This window comes from Salvelinus namaycush, chromosome 11 (genome assembly GCF_016432855.1).
Source record: "Salvelinus namaycush isolate Seneca chromosome 11, SaNama_1.0, whole genome shotgun sequence".
Classification (NCBI taxonomy): domain Eukaryota; kingdom Metazoa; phylum Chordata; class Actinopteri; order Salmoniformes; family Salmonidae; genus Salvelinus; species Salvelinus namaycush.
Genome location: NC_052317.1, coordinates 14809933 through 14833191, shown reverse-complemented (window position 1 = coordinate 14833191; position 23259 = coordinate 14809933). Strand labels below are relative to the sequence as shown.

The 23259-nt window shown below is 41.6% G+C and overlaps 1 protein-coding gene across 1 annotated transcript in view; it reads right to left on the bottom strand.

The window, feature by feature from the left end:
• Nucleotides 1–4914: 4914 nt before the first annotated feature.
• The window catches only part of LOC120055859 (glypican-1-like), a 121865-nt gene continuing 103520 nt past the window's right edge, over nucleotides 4915–23259 (bottom strand). The window contains exons 8-11 of the mRNA XM_039003880.1: nucleotides 10375–10500; nucleotides 9744–9877; nucleotides 9386–9561; nucleotides 4915–8349 (exon numbers count right to left, since the gene is read on the bottom strand). Of these exons, the coding sequence (XP_038859808.1) occupies nucleotides 8141–8349; nucleotides 9386–9561; nucleotides 9744–9877; nucleotides 10375–10500 (645 nt within the window). The 3' untranslated portion in view covers nucleotides 4915–8140. The remainder of the gene's footprint in view (nucleotides 8350–9385; nucleotides 9562–9743; nucleotides 9878–10374; nucleotides 10501–23259) is intronic.

Sequence of the window (23259 nt, the reverse complement as noted above, 5' to 3'; positions counted from 1 at the left end):
GGTGGAAGTTTTGGACAGAGATCTTGGCTTGATGATAGGCAAGATTTAATTTACCTCCCAGATGATACAACTCAAGGTCGACAGCATTGCTTTTGGAAACGAGAACAGAGATAGCGCTGTAGATTGATTACATGAAACATAGATGATCAAATGATGACTCATGGTTAGGAAACAGGACAGAGAGATAAATTACTGAGTAAAACTACATCTTTGATAAAGAAAACTAATTAGGCTATTTTCATTCTCTGACGCCAGTTTAAGCTGAGGGCTGGATCAACAACACTTAGCTTGATCTGACCTGTGTCATCTAGAAAGAGAGAGAGAGAGTGTGTGTGTGTGTGTGTGTGTGTGTGTGTGTGTGTGTGTGTGTGTGTGTGTGTGTGTGTGTGTGTGTGTGTGTGTGTGTGTGTGTGTGTGTGTGTGTGTGTGTGTGTGTGTGTGTGTGTGTGTGTGAGACAGACAGACCAAATGACCTACAGATGGCCATTGGAATTCCCTAAATGTAATTTATAAACATGTGTTATTGTAAAAAAACATCTAACACATGACATATTAAAGGAGAAATATCACACTTCCGAGCCAAGAGACACAGTGCTGTGAGTCCACAGGCCCTTTAAGGAGATTTAGTTGAAACAAACTGCTTCCTTTGGCCCTATCTCTTGATTCTGAAGTGAATGTTTAAAAGGGGATTTCTGAGTCAGTTATGAATCTGTGGCATTACAGTTCAAGGCTGTTTGTTTACTCTGTAACCCTCTCTCAAAGACAGATGCGAATGAAGGACTGAAACAATAAATTGAGCACACAACTGTATCAAACACTGGGCCTGTATTCACAGACATTCTCAGAGTAGGAGTGTTGATCTAAAACCAGTCTTATGATTTAAAAAATCACAACTAATCCTAGAACAGATGATTGGAGATCTATCATCTGATATACAGTAGATCACAGCTGTAGCCACACCCCCGCGCACCTGTTGCGAAACGCAATGAACTGCAATGACGATTACAATGGAACAGTGTCCTTCTGAGCAGAGGGATTGAAAGAGACGCATAGTTTGTTCATAAGTGGACACAGCATCTTGAAACTTCCCTGTAGACTAAAGGACTTACCTTGCTTTGAAAAGCACAGTACTTGAAGCCTACGCAAATCACTGACCTCTTCAACCTTAAAAAGGCTAAATAAAAAATACATAAAAAAATAACAATGGTAAACCTGTTTTTCCGTAACATCCCTTTTATAGCTCCTTTAATAGGTTAGAATCCTTCATCCTCTTGTGCACTTGTATAATCCACTCTTCAAGTTCCAGTACACTCAAGTCATTCAGAGCACGACTAGGGTCCAGTTGTGAGTTAGAGAGGGCTAGTGAGAGAGAGAGATAGTTTAGTCAGGTAGTGTGTGTACATGTTCATGAACGCACACTCCTGTCTGAATGTCCAATCGTCTTAATATGCGGTCAGTAATCAATACAGCTGGACAGAATTAGTGGGAAGGTATTATTATCAGTACCTGAATATCTTTACATCTAATGGAGCTGCAGTTTATCATGTTTTGTAGCAGAACGTGGTTAGAGCCGACATGCGTTCCCATCAAATAATCTATCCAGTCTTTAGAAGACTCAGCTTGATCCTGTCATGAGTGATTCTTGTCTCGGGCTGCAAATGCTGGTAACTTTCCCTAAATTCGCTGGTTCTCCAGAAATCCTGGTTGGAAGACTCCGGATGTCCTGCTTATTCCCGGGGAATCTTCCAAAACTCGATTTCTGGAAAACCTAAGAATGTTTGGAAAGTTACAATGTTGCAACCCTACGTCTTGTCTACTGGTGGACAGAAGAGTGGATATTACTCTTTCTCTTGGGCCTGGCCAGGGTCACGCAGAGGTTGTCTCATCTGTCTGGGAGAAAAATAACCAAAGGGTATGGAGCTGGTGTGGTAAGTCTCCGTGTAATGGTTTTAGATGTCTTTATTTACACCACAGAATGAGGCGATCAACTGGTGTCTGGCTCGTTCAAATTCCTTTGGTGTTGTGACATCAAACAATGTCTCTCTTTGCTGTGAGCAATGGATCTGTCCTGGGATCTGTCTTGGGAGGGACTAATATGTTCTCACTAGCAGATAGAGAGCTGGTTTAGGTTACGTTCAGACATTTGTTCATCAAACTTAATGAGAGTGTCCATACGCTCAGGAACCTGTATCTAAGCTCTTCAATGTTCCACTGAGTAACAGCACACATTTTTATTCTCCTGGGTTCTCAGAGGAATACCGAGAATACATTTTCTATGAACTAGAACTTGTTAGTCTCTCAGAGCATCATCGACTAGTAAAATGTGCTAAAACTTCCCTTGGGGATGAACGGAAAGCGAGTGGCTTGACTGGCCACTTAAGTGTCCATCCACACAGATAAGACAAACCACTTAGCACACAGCGTAGCTACCGGCAAGTCCCTGTTCACCAGATAGACCTTAAAGCAGATGTCATCTCTGACATCATCCACTGAGCGGATGCGTGTGTTGACGTGTGTTGTGTTCCTGTCTCCCTCGCTGTTCCCACTGGGCAAAAGGGGTTGAATCAACGTTGTTTCTACGTCATTTCAACGTATACAATCTGTGATGACATTGAATCAACTTGGAAAACTGATTAGATTTGCAAAAAGTCATCAACGTAAGGGCATATCGTATTTTTTTCCACCCAACTTTTAGCCTAAATCCAATGACATGGTGACTTTTTTGGTTGATTTCACGTTAAATTCACGTTAGTTGACAACTCAACCAAATGCATAGCAAAACTAGACGTTGATCTGTTTTTCCTCTCTCTCCCTCTCTGGTCGCTTGTGTTTATGGTGGCGAGGGCTGTCTGGGATGTCCCATAGAGCTCTACGGTTTGTGTTATATATCTCTCATTCTCTCTCTTACATCCAAGTAAATACTTGTCTGTAACCTTACTGTGGATATCAAAATATGTCATAGGTGAGGACTGCAGTGCTATTAAAATGGCAAAGTGCATTTCACATTCAATCAGACTGTATGGGTTTTATTAGTTCACCACCCCAAGGCAGTGAAACGTACACTGCGTTCCAATCCAGTTTACTGTCAACACGGTGTATAGTAGCTGTATTGTAATGATATGGAAACTGTTCTCTGACATGTGATGAGTCGCTGACAGAAAAGACAGATTGGAAAAGGGCTTAAGGATTCCTGTTACAGGCAAAATAATCTCTTATAATGTTAACTGCAGTGCTCATCCCAGTCTGATAGGAGATGTACACTGAACAAAAATATAAACGCAACATGCAAGAATTTGAAAATTTTTACTAAGTTACAGTTCATATAAGGAAATCAGTCAATTGAAATAAATGAATTAGGCCCTAATCCATTGATTTCACATGACTGGGAATACAGATATGCATTTGTTGGTCACAGATACCTTAAACAAAAGGTAGGGGCGTGGATCAGAAAACCAGTCAGTATCCGGTGTGACCACTATTTGCCTCACTATTTGCCTCGACACATCTCCTTCGCATGGAGTTGATCAGGCTGTTGATTGTGGCCTGTGGAATGTTGTCCCACTCCTCTTCACTGGCTGTGCGAAGTTGTTGGATATTGTCAGGAACTGGAACATGCTGTCGTACACGTCGATCCTGAGCATCCCAAAAATGTGCAATGGGTGACATGTCTGGTGAGTATGCAGGCCATGGAAAAACTGGGACATTTTCAGCTTCCAGGAATTGTGTACAGATCCTTGCGACATGGAGTCGTGCATTATCATGCTGAAACATGAGGTGATGGTGGCGGATGAATGGGACAACAATGGGCCTCAGGATCTCGTCACGGTATCTCTGTGCATTCAAATTGCCATTGTTAAAATGCAATTGTGTTTGTTGTCCGTAGCTTATGCCTGCCCATACCATAACCCCACCGTCACCATTGGGCACTCTGTTCACAATGTTGACATCAGCAAATCGCTTGCCCACAAGATGCCATACACGCTGTCTGCCATCTGTCCAGTACAGTTGAAACCGGGATTAATCCGTGACCAGCACACTGCTTCAGCAGGCCAGTGGCCATTGAAGGTGAGCATTTGCCCACTGAAGTCAGTTATGGCGCTGAACTACAATCAGGTCAAGATCCTGGTGAGGACGACAAGTACGCAGATGAGCTTCTATGAGACGGATTCTGACAGTTTGTGCAGAAATTCTTCAGTTGTGCAAACCCACAGTTTCATCAGCTGTCCGGGTGGCTCGTTTCAGACCATCCCGCAGGTGAAGAAGCCGGATGTGGAGGCCCTGGGCTGGCGTGGTTACATGTGGTCTGCGGTTGTGAAGCCGGTTGGACGTACTGCCAAATTCTCTAACGTTCAACTTTCTGGCAACAGCTCTGGTGGACATGCAGTCAGCATGCCAATTGCATGCTCCCTCAAAACTTGAGACATCTGTTGTAGTGACGTGTGGCAAAACTGCACATTTTAGAGTGATTATGCTGTTTAATCAGTTTATTGATATGCCACTCGTCAGGTGGATGGATTATCTTGGCAAAGGAGAAATGCTCACTAACATGGATGTAAATACATTTGTGCACAAAATTTGACAGAAATAAGCGTTTTGTGCTTATGGAACGTTCTTGTCTTTTATTTCAGCTCATGAAACATGGGACCAACACTTTACATGTTGCATTTATATATTTTTGTTCAGTATAGTTTAGAGTGAGGCTGGCAAACTCCCTCAAAAAAAGGCCCAGAATAAAATGCATTGTTGACAAACAAACTTACAGATTTTTTGTGTCTGTGTGAACCCTGCTTCTCTTTGACTGTTCTCCTGTTGGTTTGTCCTGTCTTGGAATTCCCTTCTGCGGGTTGATGAAGTTCATTCATGCGTTCATCAATCACACAAACATCCACCACAAAATGAACATGACACAGGGCATCTTTAAAATCTTACAAGGCATATAATTGACACAAGGTTCCAGGAACAAACAACAGCAAATTACACATATTTATTCAACCTGTTTTTTCTTGCATCTATCGTCACCATAAACACAACATCTCCATAGGTTTTTTTCTGAAAACAAATAGAACCAAAAAAATAAAAAATAAAATTCCAATGTTTTTCTTTCAAATTGGCACCTTTCAGAAATGCCTGCCACATTCAACTCATGAAGGGGAAATAAACATGTCCAGGACCCCTGGTTATATCAGACCTGGGTTCGAATACTATTTGAAATCATTTCAAATACTTTATCTGTGCTTGATTGAGCTGGCCTGGCTTAGGACCAATAGAATAGACCCAAAACTGCAACCCCCGCCCATCTGCAAACCCAAGGCGGGGTAGAGCAAACACAAAGTGTTTGAAAGATTTCAAATAGTAGTTGAACCCAGGTTCAAGTTATACATTATGCTATTTCACCCTTCTCAAACTGCAGCCATCTCAGTGGTCCATATTTATCTGCATACACAAATACTCATCAACAGACGTTTATGGAGAGTTTCGACTCACCTATCGATCCGTCATCTTGTGATCTCTGATCTCAGTCTTTGTGCAGACAATACCATCCTATCGACTTCCTAGGCCTCTTACGTCATAAAAGTGCAGCGTTTAAAAAGAGGGGGGATTTTGAATTATACAGACGAGAGCGGGAGAGGAGTTAGAGGAGGACAGGAGAGGGGGAGGAAGGGTGCTGGGGGAGGGGGGGGTGTTGTGCAAATTTTGTTCAGTGGCATTGAGAGGCGTGGCCATTAAAAGTGAGTGAAGTAGGCGTGAGTGAGTGGTTAACTGTGTTTTTGCATTGGAATGTCACTGTGGGGCAGCCACGGGCAGTTCACATGGTACGCTCCAGGGAACCCTATGCCTACTCACATAGTAACCTGTTCATCAGATCACTACCCAGTGTCACTATCATAATGCTTGTTTCTAGGCATTTTCACCTATTCAATAGATGTGTTCTGAGACCAAGGTTCATAGTTGGTCCAAGAGGACTCTTGTAGGTTTTCACCCAACCTTTACTTAATTATGTTCAATTGAGCCAATTGATTGAATAATGAAGTGCATATCAGATCAATGGAATAGAATTGTGTGAAGGCTGGAAGGAAAACCTGGATGCAAAGGACTCCGCCAGGACCGGCTTTGATAACAGCTGCAGTCCTCCTGCTTGAGTGCTCTGAACTCTATGGTTCTGAATGGGGTCATGTTATTTCCTGTGTGTTCCTCCTGAATTTTCAGCATTTTCTGCCTCAGAAGCCGAAGTATAGGCATAGCGGACGTGTCGCTTAGCTTCCTCGGTTCTGGTGTACAGCCATAGACTGAAGACCCTCAATTATAGTGTATGATCATATCTCTGGAGCCCTAACTCTCCCCAATCTCCTCATTCATCGCACTTTCGATGTTGGCTATTGACGAGCACAGACAGTATCAAAACCTCTCCATCTGACCCTCAGGGGGCCTATTCAGTCTAACGGAAATGTCCACAACATTGTGTAGGAATCTATTGCTGTATCAAGAGACAATGCTTTCAATATCATGTGAAGTAAAACATGGAATCAGTTCTATATGCAAAATGTTTCTATCCGTTTCCATCGTGTTGAATAAGCCCAAATAGACCTTCTTTATCATGCGACCACACACTTTTGCAGTATAATGAAGCACTGTGTCATTGTCACCAAGCCACGCTGTCACGTCAAAGCGTCAGAGAACACAGAAGGTCGTCATAGCAAATGAATAGTATGCCATGAAGGACAGCCTGGGAGGGAGAGATAAAAGAGAGGGGGGGTGTGAGGGAGAAGAGGAAGAAGAACGTAGGAGATAAGACGGAAGGGAGCGAGATCGGGGACGGAGGGAGGTGGGAGAATGCAACGGAAAGACAGAGAGAGGGGTGTTAGAAACAAACACAAGAAAAAGTCAGCGTCACGGAGTTCCAATCGCTAAGTCAACTAGTCCAAGCAAAGAAGCGGTCGTTCAGACATGCACACAGTCTGCTTTGCAACAAGTGGTTCGAGTGCAGTATAACCCCTCCACTGTAGCTGACTGGCTCGGTCTGAAAATATTGGTCATATGTACCATAACAACTCAGTCATTAGCTAGAAAGTAACACATTATAATGCTAACTGAGCTCCATTACCTGAAGACAGAACAAACACACACCCAGCCCTCTCCTAGTTTCCCTTCTTTCTGTAAGGTAGAGCACAAACTTCAACCTAAATATAGGTTCTACCATATACTGCCAATATAGTGCCGATACTGAGGGCTACTGTGGTCACATTGACACAAATATGTTTTATGTTTCCAACAAATTCCCCAATCCAACTAAAGCCTAGAGAAACATATCTGCTTTGGGAAAGATAGAACGAGGGGTGGAGGGATGGAAGCAAAGATGGATAGAGGGATGGAAGGGTCATGTACTCCCACAGCAGAGGATCAAGTCTTTGTGAATATGATCACGACTAATATTACAGCTTACATTACCAAGCAGAGGGAACTGGTGATGCAAAGCGCTTTCATTTTCTCACTGTTGTGCCATGTGATGTTGTGTGGGTTTAACGCTAAGAGGTTTTCAGGGTCTTACCAAAACCCCCGGGGCCAGATTATCCTCCTTAAAACTCATCAATACTTTATTTCATTTGAGTTTGGGGTAGAAATACTTTTTCACCCAAAGACACTCCAGGGGGGTTTATATTCTGTTTATAATAAATAATGTCCTCCGACATAAAGACTGTTTAAATGAGTGAGAAAACAAACGTTTGACTCAGCGTGGCTGAAAAGTCCCCCCTACACAGTGTTAACCAACACTTACATCCTCTATATCGCTGTGGTCTATAGACTGACTCTTAACATGTCTTAGATATGTTCGAGCACCCAAACACCAGAAAGCAAAACTAAAGAAAAATGTGTAAAGGCCAGCTGTAGTGGTGCCGTATACCGTAAAATAAAAGACAAGAACAGAACCCCAAAATCTATGAATAATATAATACTCATTACTCCATTTTTGTTCTGATCTGAGACCAAAAGGAAGTATTTTTCCTTATTTTAGTTTTATTTTGGCAAATTAACTAGGTAAACCCCCGACATCTTCTCCTCGCCTCTCCTCCCACCCCTCGTCCTGCCCCCCATGTACCAAACTCAGTCCCGATTGGTGGAATCCCCTGGAATCCCCTGTCAATTACCGCCGGAGCAACAACGTGACCAATGAGAGCAGGTAGAGGGCGATGAAGGGGAGATTGTGGTTGGCTGAGGCTTTCACAACCTTCTTGTTCTCCGGGGGGTAGGCATAGAGTTTGGGTCTGTCTGTGTTTGGGGCCATGAGGCGTGGGCCCCGAGCACAGTTATCGTCAGCGCACATCCCACTTCCTGAACCACTGACATCATCACCTGGGGACAGAGCAGAAAAATAAAATACATTTTTAGAGAAAGAATCTGATCTGTATGGTATAGCAAGAAAATGTCTCTGCCTTATGTGCCAGTAAGCACTAAGTCGAAAGGGCAATACCACCCCTTTTCAATCTTACATTCGTTATCTCCCAGCACCATACCAGGGTCTACATGTGAAGAAGTCCCTGTTTTAAATGTAAAAAGTCCCTGTTTTTTACATTTAATCCCACTCCGATGTCATTGAGAAGTACCTTTTAAGGACCTTTCTTACCTTTTTAACCACAGAACATATAAATGCGCCGTTTTCACATATGAAGACACTGATATTGTGCTGGAGATAATGAATATGAGTTGAAAAGTGGTGGAATTGCTCTTTAAAGAGTTGATAACACATGCAGGCTCTGCTGGCTGAAAAGTGCTTTTCCATTTGCAGCCCTCTTTGTACATATAGAATACTTCATTGGCTGGACTCCCAAAATGAAGACATATATTCTCTAATACCTTATCCTGTTATAATTCCTAGTAACTACAAACAGGATTTAAATCAGGCATTTGATAGACACCTCAGAAGCAGGAAGAGGGCACTCAGGTTCAGGCCCCAGATATAAGGAAATAAGACTGACATAATGCAGCACAAAAATCTGACCTCAATTATTAGAAACGGCATCACAATTTAGGCCAAGTTCTTTTCTCCGTAACTTCATTCCAGCTCAATCCTATAAAAACTGAAATTGCACTGTCTATTTAAATCAAACACACGTCACAGAAGTAGGAAAGTGAGCTCTTCACTGTTAAATATTCTCTCTTTCTCTAGGCCTCCTTTATCGTGTAGAACAATAGCTTTCAGAATAGCTATAAAACGACAAGCTGGAGACAATTAAAACAGCATATCAAATATTTCCAGTAGTCATATGATGTCAACATGACGCAATCTCTGTCATAGTGTTTTGACCATCTCTGAACTCCACACAGCTGGATGACGTTGTACCTGAATCAGTATTCGCATTGTATTAGCTGATCCTAGGTCTGTACTCACTGGTGTCCTGAAAGTCTACATCATTGCCATTGAAAGCGTTTCTGAGGCGATTGGTCATGATCTTGAGCTGCATGATCTGTTGGCGTATAGTCATGTCTGGCTTGGTGATGTCGATCTCTACCTCAGGGTTGTTGATCTGACTAGCCAGGCCGTCACCCATCACCTCTGGAAGGTACCTGGGCGACAAGGAGAGAGGGTGACTGGTGGGCACTCAAATACACACACTCACACATGCACGCACTCACACACGCAGAGACACCCGAAAGCATGCACACTCACACATATACATACAGTATACACATACATTTAGCATGCTTGCGCACACACACACACACACAGACGTGGTTTAAGGTCATACCTGGCACGAGCCATCCCGTTCCAGCACTTGTCGTCACCCTGGCCCCTGGTGGGCACTCTGTCGCTGCAAAGGGTGCTGGGTAACGAGACCCAGTAGGACTGCATGTCCCTCAGCCTTCGCGACACATCAGAAACCTGGGGACCATGACATTATGTCATTAGTACATACAGTAGCAAAACGTTTTGCAATGGAAAATGAAAACGAGCATTTCTTATTGGACAAGTTCAGGTAGACCCTCCCTGTTTCAGTCCCTTTTCTTTTGTTTGGTGCCTAATGAAAACAACCTGTGTACTGGAAACTGCTATCAAAAGCTATTCAATATCAAGTTTGTTCAAGCATTTACATTTTCTGCAGACAGCTTCTGTGTTAGCAACAAACAACAACAAACTGTTTGTTTATTGTAGGAAAACAATGATGGTTGTTTCCATTCCCTCACATTTGATATGCATCTGACTCACTGCATTCCTGACTGCAGCTTTGCTATTTATGCATTCTTCACAGAGTAAGAATAAACATGACTAAACAGGAACAGTATCATATCTCAAGTGACTGAGAAATGAGAGAGAGAGACAGAGAGAGAGAGAGAGAGAGAGAGAGAGAGAGAGAGAACACTATTGACAGTATCACTGACCAGTTTCTCCGGTCTGGCCCCAGAGATTGGGCTGTCCTGCACTGTAACCTTCCCCCACTTCTTCACCTCCTCCAACCCAATGTTGCTGGTTCCTTCCTCCCTCAGGTTCCCACAGGCCTGAAACACCTGAGAATAGAGAGAACGAGAGAGAATGGGGAGAGTAAGAAGGAGAGAAAGGGAGCAAAATATTCAGTTGAATATTTAGTGACAAAAACTACAAAGTCTAAATGACAGTTGAAGTCAACCTTCAGCATCGTAATGAAACTTTGTCCTCTAAACTCTTAATCTCCAGTACTGAAACTTCCCCTTCTGAATAGAAAACTCTAAACAAAGTACTTAGCCACCTTATACATGACGGAACAATACAGAATTGTGTGTGATCTCTTTAGCATCTCACACAACACAAACACACACCACTTACAGTAGTTAAAACTACTAGCCCGAACGCACTACTTACAGTAGTTAGCACTACTAGCACTATTACTGTAGAACTACTTACAGTAGTTAGCACTACTAGCACTATTACTGTAGTTAGCACTACTAGCCTGCTTACAGTAGTTAGCACTACTAGAACTACTACTGTAGCACTACTTACAGTAGTTAGCACCACTAGCACTACTTACAGTAGTTTGCACTACTAGCACTATTTACAGTAGTTAGCACTACTAGCCTGCTTACAGTAGTTAGCACTACTAGAACTACTACTGTAGCACTACTTACAGTAGTTAGCACTACTAGCACTACTTACAGTAGTTTGCACTACTAGCACTATTTAGAGTAGTTAGCACTACTAGCCTGCTTACAGTAGTTAGCACTACTAGAACTACTACTGTAGCACTACTTACAGTAGTTAGCACTACTTACAATAGTTAGCACTACTTAGAGTAGTTAGTACTACTAGCCTGCTTACAATAGTTAGCACTACTTAGAGTAGTTAGTACTACTAGCACTACTTACAATAGTTAGCACCACTTACAGAAGTTAGCACTACTTACAGTAGTTAGTAGTACTACTTAGCACCACTTACAGTAGTTAACACGACTAGCACTATGTACAGTAGTTAACACTACTAGCACTACGTACAGTAGTTAGCACTACTAGCACGACTTACAGTAGTTAGCACTACTAGCACGACTTACAGTAGTTAGCACTACTAGCACGACTTACAGTAGTTAACACAACTAGCACGACTTACAGTAGTTAACACTACTAGCACGACTTACAGTAGTTAACACTACTAGCACGACTTACAGTAGTTAACACTACTAGCACGACTTACAGTAGTTAACACTACTAGCACGACTTACAGTAGTTAACACTACTAGCACGACTTACAGTAGTTAACACTACTAGCACGACTTACAGTAGTTAACACTACTAGCACTACGTACAGTAGTTAACACTACTAGCACGACTTACAGTAGTTAGCACTACTAGCACTACGTACAGTAGTTAACACTACTAGCACGACTTACAGTAGTTAACACTACTAGCACGACGTACAGTAGTTAACACTACTAGCACGACGTACAGTAGTTAACACTACTAGCACTACGTACAGTAGTTAACACTACTAGCACGACTTACAGTAGTTAGCACTACTAGCACGACTTACAGTAGTTAACACTACTAGCACGACTTACAGTAGTTAACACTACTAGCACGACTTACAGTAGTTAACACTACTAGCACTACGTACAGTAGTTAACACTACTAGCACTACGTACAGTAGTTAACACTACTAGCACTACGTACAGTAGTTAACACTACTAGCACTACGTACAGTAGTTAACACTACTAGCACTACGTACAGTAGTTAACACTACTAGCACGACTTACAGTAGTTAACACTACTAGCACTACGTACAGTAGTTAACACTACTAGCACGACTTACAGTAGTTAACACTACTAGCACGACGTACAGTAGTTAACACTACTAGCACTACGTACAGTAGTTAACACTACTAGCACTACGTACAGTTGTTAACACTACTAGCACTACGTACAGTAGTTAACACTACTAGCACTACGTACAGTAGTTAACACTACTAGCACTACGTACAGTAGTTAACACTACTAGCACGACTTACAGTAGTTAACACTACTAGCACGACTTACAGTAATTAACACTACTAGCACGACGTACAGTAGTTAACACTACGTACAGTAGTTAGCACTACTAGCACTACGTACAGTAGTTAACACTACTAGCACGACTTACAGTAGTTAACACTACTAGCACTAGGTACAGTAGTTAACACTATTAGCACGACTTACAGTAGTTAACACTACTAGCACTACGTACAGTAGTTAACACGACTAGCACGACGTACAGTAGTTAACACTACTAGCACGACGTACAGTAGTTAACACTACTAGCACTACGTACAGTAGTTAACACTACTAGCACTACGTACAGTAGTTAACACTACTAGCACTACGTACAGTAGTTAACACCACTAGCACGACGTACAGTAGTTAGCACCACTAGCACTACGTACAGTAGTTAACACTACTAGCACGACTTACAGTAGTTAACACTACTAGCACTACGTACAGTAGTTAACACTACTAGCACGACGTACAGTAGTTAACACTACGTACAGTAGTTAGCACTACTAGCACTACGTACAGTAGTTAACACTACTAGCACGACTTACAGTAGTTAACACTACTAGCACTACGTACAGTAGTTAACACTACTAGCACGACTTACAGTAGTTAACACTACTAGCACTACGTACAGTAGTTAACACGACTAGCACGACGTACAGTAGTTAACACGACTAGCACGACGTACAGTAGTTAACACGACTAGCACGACGTACAGTAGTTAACACTACTAGCACGACTTACAGTAGTTAACACTACTAGCACGACGTACAGTAGTTAACACGACTAGCACTACGTACAGTAGTTAACACTACTAGCACTACGTACAGTAGTTAACACCACTAGCACGACTTACAGTAGTTAACACCACTAGCACGACGTACAGTAGTTAGCACCACTAGCACTACGTACAGTAGTTAACACTACTAGCACGACTTACAGTAGTTAACACTACTAGCACTACGTACAGTAGTTAACACTACTAGCACGACTTACAGTAGTTAACACTACTAGCACTATGTACAGTAGTTAACACTACTAGCACGACGTACAGTAGTTAGCACTACTAGCACTACGTACAGTAGTTAACACTACTAGCACGACTTACAGTAGTTAACACTACTAGCACGACGTACAGTAGTTAACACGACTAGCACTACGTACAGTAGTTAACACTACTAGCACTACGTACAGTAGTTAACACCACTAGCACGACTTACAGTAGTTAACACCACTAGCACGACTTACAGTAGTTAACACTACTAGCACTACGTACAGTAGTTAACACTACTAGCACGACTTACAGTAGTTAACACTACTAGCACGACGTACAGTAGTTAACACTACTAGCACTACGTACAGTAGTTAACACTACTAGCACTACGTACAGTAGTTAACACTACTAGCACTACGTACAGTAGTTAACACTACTAGCACTACGTACAGTAGTTAACACTACTAGCACGACTTACAGTAGTTAACACTACTAGCACGACTTACAGTAATTAACACTACTAGCACGACGTACAGTAGTTAACACTACGTACAGTAGTTAGCACTACTAGCACTACGTACAGTAGTTAACACTACTAGCACGACGTACAGTAGTTAACACTACTAGCACGACGTACAGTAGTTAACACTACTAGCACTACGTACAGTAGTTAACACTTCTAGCACTACGTACAGTAGTTAACACTACTAGCACTACGTACAGTAGTTAACACTACTAGCACTACGTACAGTAGTTAACACTACTAGCACGACTTACAGTAGTTAACACTACTAGCACGACTTACAGTAGTTAACACTACTAGCACTACGTACAGTAGTTAACACTACTAGCACTACGTACAGTAGTTAGCACTACTAGCACGACGTACAGTAGTTAGCACTACTAGCACTACGTACAGTAGTTAACACTACTAGCACGACTTACAGTAGTTAACACTACTAGCACGACGTACAGTAGTTAACACGACTAGCACTACGTACAGTAGTTAACACTACTAGCACGACGTACAGTAGTTAACACTACTAGCACGACTTACAGTAGTTAACACCACTAGCACGACGTACAGTAGTTAGCACCACTAGCACTACGTACAGTAGTTAACACTACTAGCACGACTTACAGTAGTTAACACTACTAGCACTACGTACAGTAGTTAACACTACTAGCACGACGTACAGTTTTTAACACTACGTACAGTAGTTAGCACTACTAGCACTACGTACAGTAGTTAACACTACTAGCACGACTTACAGTAGTTAACACTACTAGCACTACGTACAGTAGTTAACACTACTAGCACGACTTACAGTAGTTAACACTACTAGCACTACGTACAGTAGTTAACACTACTAGCACTACGTACAGTAGTTAACACGACTAGCACGACGTACAGTAGTTAACACTACTAGCACGACTTACAGTAGTTAACACTACTAGCACGACTTACAGTAGTTAACACTACTAGCACTACGTACAGTAGTTAACACTACTAGCACTACGTACAGTAGTTAGCACTACTAGCACGACGTACAGTAGTTAGCACTACTAGCACTACGTACAGTAGTTAACACTACTAGCACGACTTACAGTAGTTAACACTACTAGCACGACGTACAGTAGTTAACACGACTAGCACTACGTACAGTAGTTAACACTACTAGCACTACGTACAGTAGTTAACACCACTAGCACGACTTACAGTAGTTAACACCACTAGCACGACGTACAGTAGTTAGCACCACTAGCACTACGTACAGTAGTTAACACTACTAGCACGACTTACAGTAGTTAACACTACTAGCACTACGTACAGTAGTTAACACTACTAGCACGACTTACAGTAGTTAACACTACTAGCACGACGTACAGTAGTTAGCACTACTAGCACTACGTACAGTAGTTAACACTACTAGCACGACTTACAGTAGTTAACACTACTAGCACGACGTACAGTAGTTAACACGACTAGCACGACGTACAGTAGTTAACACTACTAGCACTACGTACAGTAGTTAACACCACTAGCACGACTTACAGTAGTTAACACCACTAGCACGACGTACAGTAGTTAGCACCACTAGCACTACGTACAGTAGTTAACACTACTAGCACGACTTACAGTAGTTAACACTACTAGCACTACGTACAGTAGTTAACACTACTAGCACGACTTACAGTAGTTAACACTACTAGCACGACTTACAGTAGTTAACACTACTAGCACTACGTACAGTAGTTAACACTACTAGCACTACGTACAGTAGTTAGCACTACTAGCACTACGTACAGTAGTTAACACGACTAGCACGACTTAAAGTAGTTAACACGACTAGCACGACTTACAGTAGTTAACACTACTAGCACTACGTACAGTAGTTAACACTACTAGCACTACGTACAGTAGTTAACACTACTAGCACGACTTACAGTAGTTAACACTACTAGCACTATGTACAGTAGTTAACACTACTAGCACTATGTACAGTAGTTAACACTACTAGCACTACGTACAGTAGTTAGCACTACTAGCACGACTTACAGTAGTTAACACTACTAGCACTACGTACAGTAGTTAACACTACTAGCACTACGTACAGTAGTTAACACTACTAGCACTACGTACAGTAGTTAACACTACTAGCACTACGTACAGTAGTTAACACTACTAGCACTACGTACAGTAGTTAACACTACTAGCACGACTTACAGTAGTTAACACTACTAGCACGACTTACAGTAGTTAACACTACGAGCACGACTTACAGTAGTTAACACTACTAGCACGACGTACAGTAGTTAACACTACTAGCACGACTTACAGTAGTTAACACTACTAGCACTACGTACAGTAGTTAACACGACTAGCACGACTTACAGTGGTTAACACTACTAGCACTACGTACAGTAGTTAACACTACTAGCACTACGTACATTAGTTAACACGACTAGCACGACTTACAGTAGTTAACACGACTAGCACTACGTACAGTAGTTAACACTACTAGCACGACTTACAGTAGTTAACACTACTAGCACGACGTACAGTAGTTAACACGACTAGCACTACGTACAGTAGTTAACACTACTAGCACTACGTACAGTAGTTAACACCACTAGCACGACTTACAGTAGTTAACACCACTAGCACGACGTACAGTAGTTAGCACCACTAGCACTACGTACAGTAGTTAACACTACTAGCACGACTTACAGTAGTTAACACTACTAGCACTACGTACAGTAGTTAACACTACTAGCACGACTTACAGTAGTTAACACTACTAGCACGACGTACAGTAGTTAGCACTACTAGCACTACGTACAGTAGTTAACACTACTAGCAAGACTTACAGTAGTTAACACTACTAGCACGACGTACAGTAGTTAACACGACTAGCACGACGTACAGTAGTTAACACTACTAGCACTACGTACAGTAGTTAACACCACTAGCACGACTTACAGTAGTTAACACCACTAGCACGACGTACAGTAGTTAGCACCACTAGCACTACGTACAGTAGTTAACACTACTAGCACGACTTACAGTAGTTAACACTACTAGCACTACGTACAGTAGTTAACACTACTAGCACGACTTACAGTAGTTAACACTACTAGCACGACTTACAGTAGTTAACACTACTAGCACTACGTACAGTAGTTAACACTACTAGCACTACGTACAGTAGTTAGCACTACTAGCACTACGTACAGTAGTTAACACGACTAGCACGACTTAAAGTAGTTAACACGACTAGCACGACTTACAGTAGTTAACACTACTAGCACTACGTACAGTAGTTAACACTACTAGCACTACGTACAGTAGTTAACACTACTAGCACGACTTACAGTAGTTAACACTACTAGCACTATGTACAGTAGTTAACACTACTAGCACTATGTACAGTAGTTAACACTACTAGCACTACGTACAGTAGTTAGCACTACTAGCACTACGTACAGTAGTTAACACTACTAGCACGACTTACAGTAGTTAACACTACTAGCACTACGTACAGTAGTTAACACTACTAGCACTACGTACAGTAGTTAACACTACTAGCACTACGTACAGTAGTTAACACTACTAGCACTACGTACAGTAGTTAACACTACTAGCACTACGTACAGTAGTTAACACTACTAGCACGACTTACAGTAGTTAACACTACTAGCACGACTTACAGTAGTTAACACTACTAGCACGACTTACAGTAGTTAACACTACGAGCACGACTTACAGTAGTTAACACTACTAGCACGACGTACAGTAGTTAACACTACTAGCACGACTTACAGTAGTTAACACTACTAGCACTACGTACAGTAGTAACACGACTAGCACGACTTACAGTGGTTAACACTACTAGCACTACGTACAGTAGTTAACACTACTAGCACTACGTACATTAGTTAACACGACTAGCACGACTTACAGTAGTTAACACGACTAGCACTACGTACAGTAGTTAACACGACTAGCACGACTTACAGTAGTTAACACTACTAGCACGACGTACAGTAGTTAACACTACTAGCACGACGTACAGTAGTTAACACTACTAGCACTACGTACAGTAGTTAACACTACTAGCACGACTTACAGTAGTTAACACTACTAGCACGACTTACAGTAGTTAACACTACTAGCACGACTTACAGTAGTTAACACTACGAGCACGACTTACAGTAGTTAACACTACTAGCACGACGTACAGTAGTTAACACTACTAGCACGACTTACAGTAGTTAACACTACTAGCACTACGTACAGTAGTTAACACTACTAGCACGACTTACAGTAGTTAACACTACTAGCACTACGTACAGTAGTTAACACTACTAGCACTACGTACAGTAGTTAACACTACTAGCACGACTTACAGTAGTTAGCACTACTAGCACCAGGTACAGTAGTTAACACGACTAGCACGACTTACAGTGGTTAACACTACTAGCACTACGTACAGTAGTTAACACTACTAGCACTACGTACATTAGTTAACACGACTAGCACGACTTACAGTAGTTAACACGACTAGCACTACGTACAGTAGTTAACACGACTAGCACGACTTACAGTAGTTAACACTACTAGCACGACGTACAGTAGTTAACACGACTAGCACTACGTACAGTAGTTAACACTACTAGCACTACGTACAGTAGTTAACACCACTAGCACGACTTACAGTAGTTAACACCACTAGCACGACGTACAGTAGTTAGCACCACTAGCACTACGTACAGTAGTTAACACTACTAGCACGACTTACAGTAGTTAACACTACTAGCACTACGTACAGTAGTTAACACTACTAGCACGACTTACAGTAGTTAACACTACTAGCACGACGTACAGTAGTTAGCACTACTAGCACTACGTACAGTAGTTAACACTACTAGCAAGACTTACAGTAGTTAACACTACTAGCACGACGTACAGTAGTTAACACGACTAGCACGACGTACAGTAGTTAACACTACTAGCACTACGTACAGTAGTTAACACCACTAGCACGACTTACAGTAGTTAACACCACTAGCACGACGTACAGTAGTTAGCACCACTAGCACTACGTACAGTAGTTAACACTACTAGCACGACTTACAGTAGTTAACACTACTAGCACTACGTACAGTAGTTAACACTACTAGCACGACTTACAGTAGTTAACACTACTAGCACGACTTACAGTAGTTAACACTACTAGCACTACGTACAGTAGTTAACACTACTAGCACTACGTACAGTAGTTAACACTACTAGCACTACGTACAGTAGTTAGCACTACTAGCACTACGTACAGTAGTTAACACGACTAGCACGACTTAAAGTAGTTAACACGACTAGCACGACTTACAGTAGTTAACACTACTAGCACTACGTACAGTAGTTAACACTACTAGCACTACGTACAGTAGTTAACACTACTAGCACGACTTACAGTAGTTAACACTACTAGCACTATGTACAGTAGTTAACACTACTAGCACTATGTACAGTAGTTAACACTACTAGCACTACGTACAGTAGTTAGCACTACTAGCACTACGTACAGTAGTTAACACTACTAGCACGACTTACAGTAGTTAACACTACTAGCACTACGTACAGTAGTTAACACTACTAGCACTACGTACAGTAGTTAACACTACTAGCACTACGTACAGTAGTTAACACTACTAGCACTACGTACAGTAGTTAACACTACTAGCACTACGTACAGTAGTTAACACTACTAGCACGACTTACAGTAGTTAACACTACTAGCACGACTTACAGTAGTTAACACTACTAGCACGACTTACAGTAGTTAACACTACGAGCACGACTTACAGTAGTTAACACTACTAGCACGACGTACAGTAGTTAACACTACTAGCACGACTTACAGTAGTTAACACTACTAGCACTACGTACAGTAGTAACACGACTAGCACGACTTACAGTGGTTAACACTACTAGCACTACGTACAGTAGTTAACACTACTAGCACTACGTACATTAGTTAACACGACTAGCACGACTTATAGTAGTTAACACGACTAGCACTACGTACAGTAGTTAACACGACTAGCACGACTTACAGTAGTTAACACTACTAGCACGACGTACAGTAGTTAACACTACTAGCACGACGTACAGTAGTTAACACTACTAGCACTACGTACAGTAGTTAACACTACTAGCACGACTTACAGTAGTTAACACTACTAGCACGACTTACAGTAGTTAACACTACTAGCACGACTTACAGTAGTTAACACTACGAGCACGACTTACAGTAGTTAACACTACTAGCACGACTTACAGTAGTTAACACTACTAGCACTACGTACAGTAGTTAACACTACTAGCACGACTTACAGTAGTTAACACTACTAGCACTACGTACAGTAGTTAACACTACTAGCACTACGTACAGTAGTTAACACTACTAGCACGACTTACAGTAGATTAGCACTACTAGCACCAGGTACAGTAGTTAACACGACTAGCACGACTTACAGTAGTTAACACTACTAGCACTACGTACAGTAGTTAACACGACTAGCACACTTACAGTGGTTAACACTACTAGCACTACGTACAGTAGTTAACACTACTAGCACTACGTACATTAGTTAACACGACTAGCACGACTTACAGTAGTTAACACGACTAGCACTACGTACAGTAGTTAACACGACTAGCACGACTTACAGTAGTTAACACTACTAGCACGACGTACAGTAGTTAACACTACTAGCACGACGTACAGTAGTTAACACTACTAGCACGACGTACAGTAGTTAATACTACTAGCACTACGTACAGTAGTTAGCACTACTAGCACTACGTACAGTAGTTAGCACTACTAGGAACGTTCAGTAGCTTAACACGAATCTCAGCTACGAATAAAGTAGTTAACACTACTAGCACTACGTACAGTAGTTAACACACTAGCGACGACTTACAGTAGTTAACACCACTAGCACGACGTACAGTAGTTAGCACCACTAGCATACGTACATAGTTAACACTACTAGCACGGACTGTACAGTAGTTAACACTACTAGACTAGTACAGTAGTGGTTAACACTACTAGCACGACCTTACAGTAGTAACACCACTAGCACAGAGTCCTATACAGTAGTTAACACTACTAGCACTACGTACAGTAGTTAACAACTACTAGCCACTACGTACAGTAGTTAGCACTACTAGCACTACGTACAGTAGTTAACACACTAGCACGACCTTAAAGTAGTTAACACACTAGCACGACTTACAGTAGTTAACACATTACTAGCACTCATACGTACAGTAGTTAACACTACTAGCACTACTACAGTAGTTAACACTACTAGCATACGACTGTACAGATAGTTAACACTACTAGCACTTGTACAGTAGTTAACACTACTAGCACGATACAGTAGTTAACACTACTAGCACTACGTACAGTAGTTAGCACTACTAGCAAGACACTACAGTAGTTAACACTACTAGCACTACGTACAGTAGTTAACACTACTAGCACTACGTACAGTAGTTAACACCTACTAGCACTACGTACAGTAGTTAACACTACTAGCACTACGTACAGTAGTTAACACTACAGCACTCACGTTACAGTAGTTAACACTACTGAGCACGACTTACAGTAGTTAACACACTAGCACGACTTACATTAGTTTAACACTACTAGCACGACTTACAGTAGTTAACACTACTAGCACGTACGTACAGTAGTATAACACTACTAGCACGACTTACAGTATGAACACTACTAGCACTACGTCAGTAGTTAACTACTAGCACGACTTACAGTATAACACTACTAGCACGACGTACAGTATTAAGCACGACTACACTACGTACAGTAGTTAACACTATAGCACTACGTACAGTAGTTAAAACCGACTAGCACGACTTACAGTAAGTTACACACTAGAACGACTTACAGTAGTTAACACTACTAGCACTACGTACAGTAGTTACACTACTAGCGACGACTATACAGTAGTTAACACTACTAACAGACGTACCGTAGTTAACACTAATAGCACTACGTACGTAGTTAACACTACTAGCACGACTACAGTGAGTTACACTACTGCACTACGTACAGTAGTTAACACTACTAGCACTACGTACAGTGTAACACTACATAGCACTAACGTACAGTATGTAACACTACTAGCACGACTTACAGTAGTTAACACTACTAACACGACTTACAGTATTAAACTACTACACTACGTACAGTAGTTAGACCATACGTACATTAGTTAGCACTACTGCCACTACGTACAGTAGTTAACACTACTAGCACGCGTAAAGTAGTTAACACTAATTAGCACGAGTACAGTAGTTTGACACTATAGCACTACGTACATTAGTTACCTCCTACACTACTTTACAGTAAGTTTAACACTACTAGCACTACGTACAGTAGTTCACACTACTAGCACGACTTACAGTAGTTACACTACTAGCACACTTACAGTAGTTAACACTACTAGCACTACGTACATTAGTTTAACACTACTAGCATTTTATCTACGTACGTATTTAGCACTACTAGCACGAACGTACAGTAGTTAGCACTACTAGCACTACGTACGTATTAACCTACTAGCACGACTTACAGTAAGTTAACACTACTAGCAACGACGTACAGTAGTTAACACTACTAGCACGAGCTACAGTAGTTAACACTACTAGCACTACGTACAGTAGTTAACACCACTAGCACGACTTACAGTAGTTAACACCACTAGCACGACGTACAGTAGTTAGCACCACTAGCACTACGTACAGTAGTTAACACTACTAGCACGACTTACAGTAGTTAACACGACTAGCACGACTTACAGTAGTTAACACTACTAGCACGACGTACAGTAGTTAGCACTACTAGCACTACGTACAGTAGTTAACACTACTAGCACTACGTACAGTAGTTAACACTACTAGCACTACGTACAGTAGTTAGCACTACTAGCACTACGTACAGTAGTTAGCACTACTAGCACTACGTACAGTAGTTAACACTACTAGCACTACGTACAGTAGTTAACACTACTAGCACTACGTACAGTAGTTAACACTACTAGCACTACGTACAGTAGTTAACACTACTAGCACGACTTACAGTAGTTAACACTACTAGCACGACTTACAGTAATTAACACTACTAGCACGACGTACAGTAGTTAACACTACGTACAGTAGTTAGCACTACTAGCACTACGTACAGTA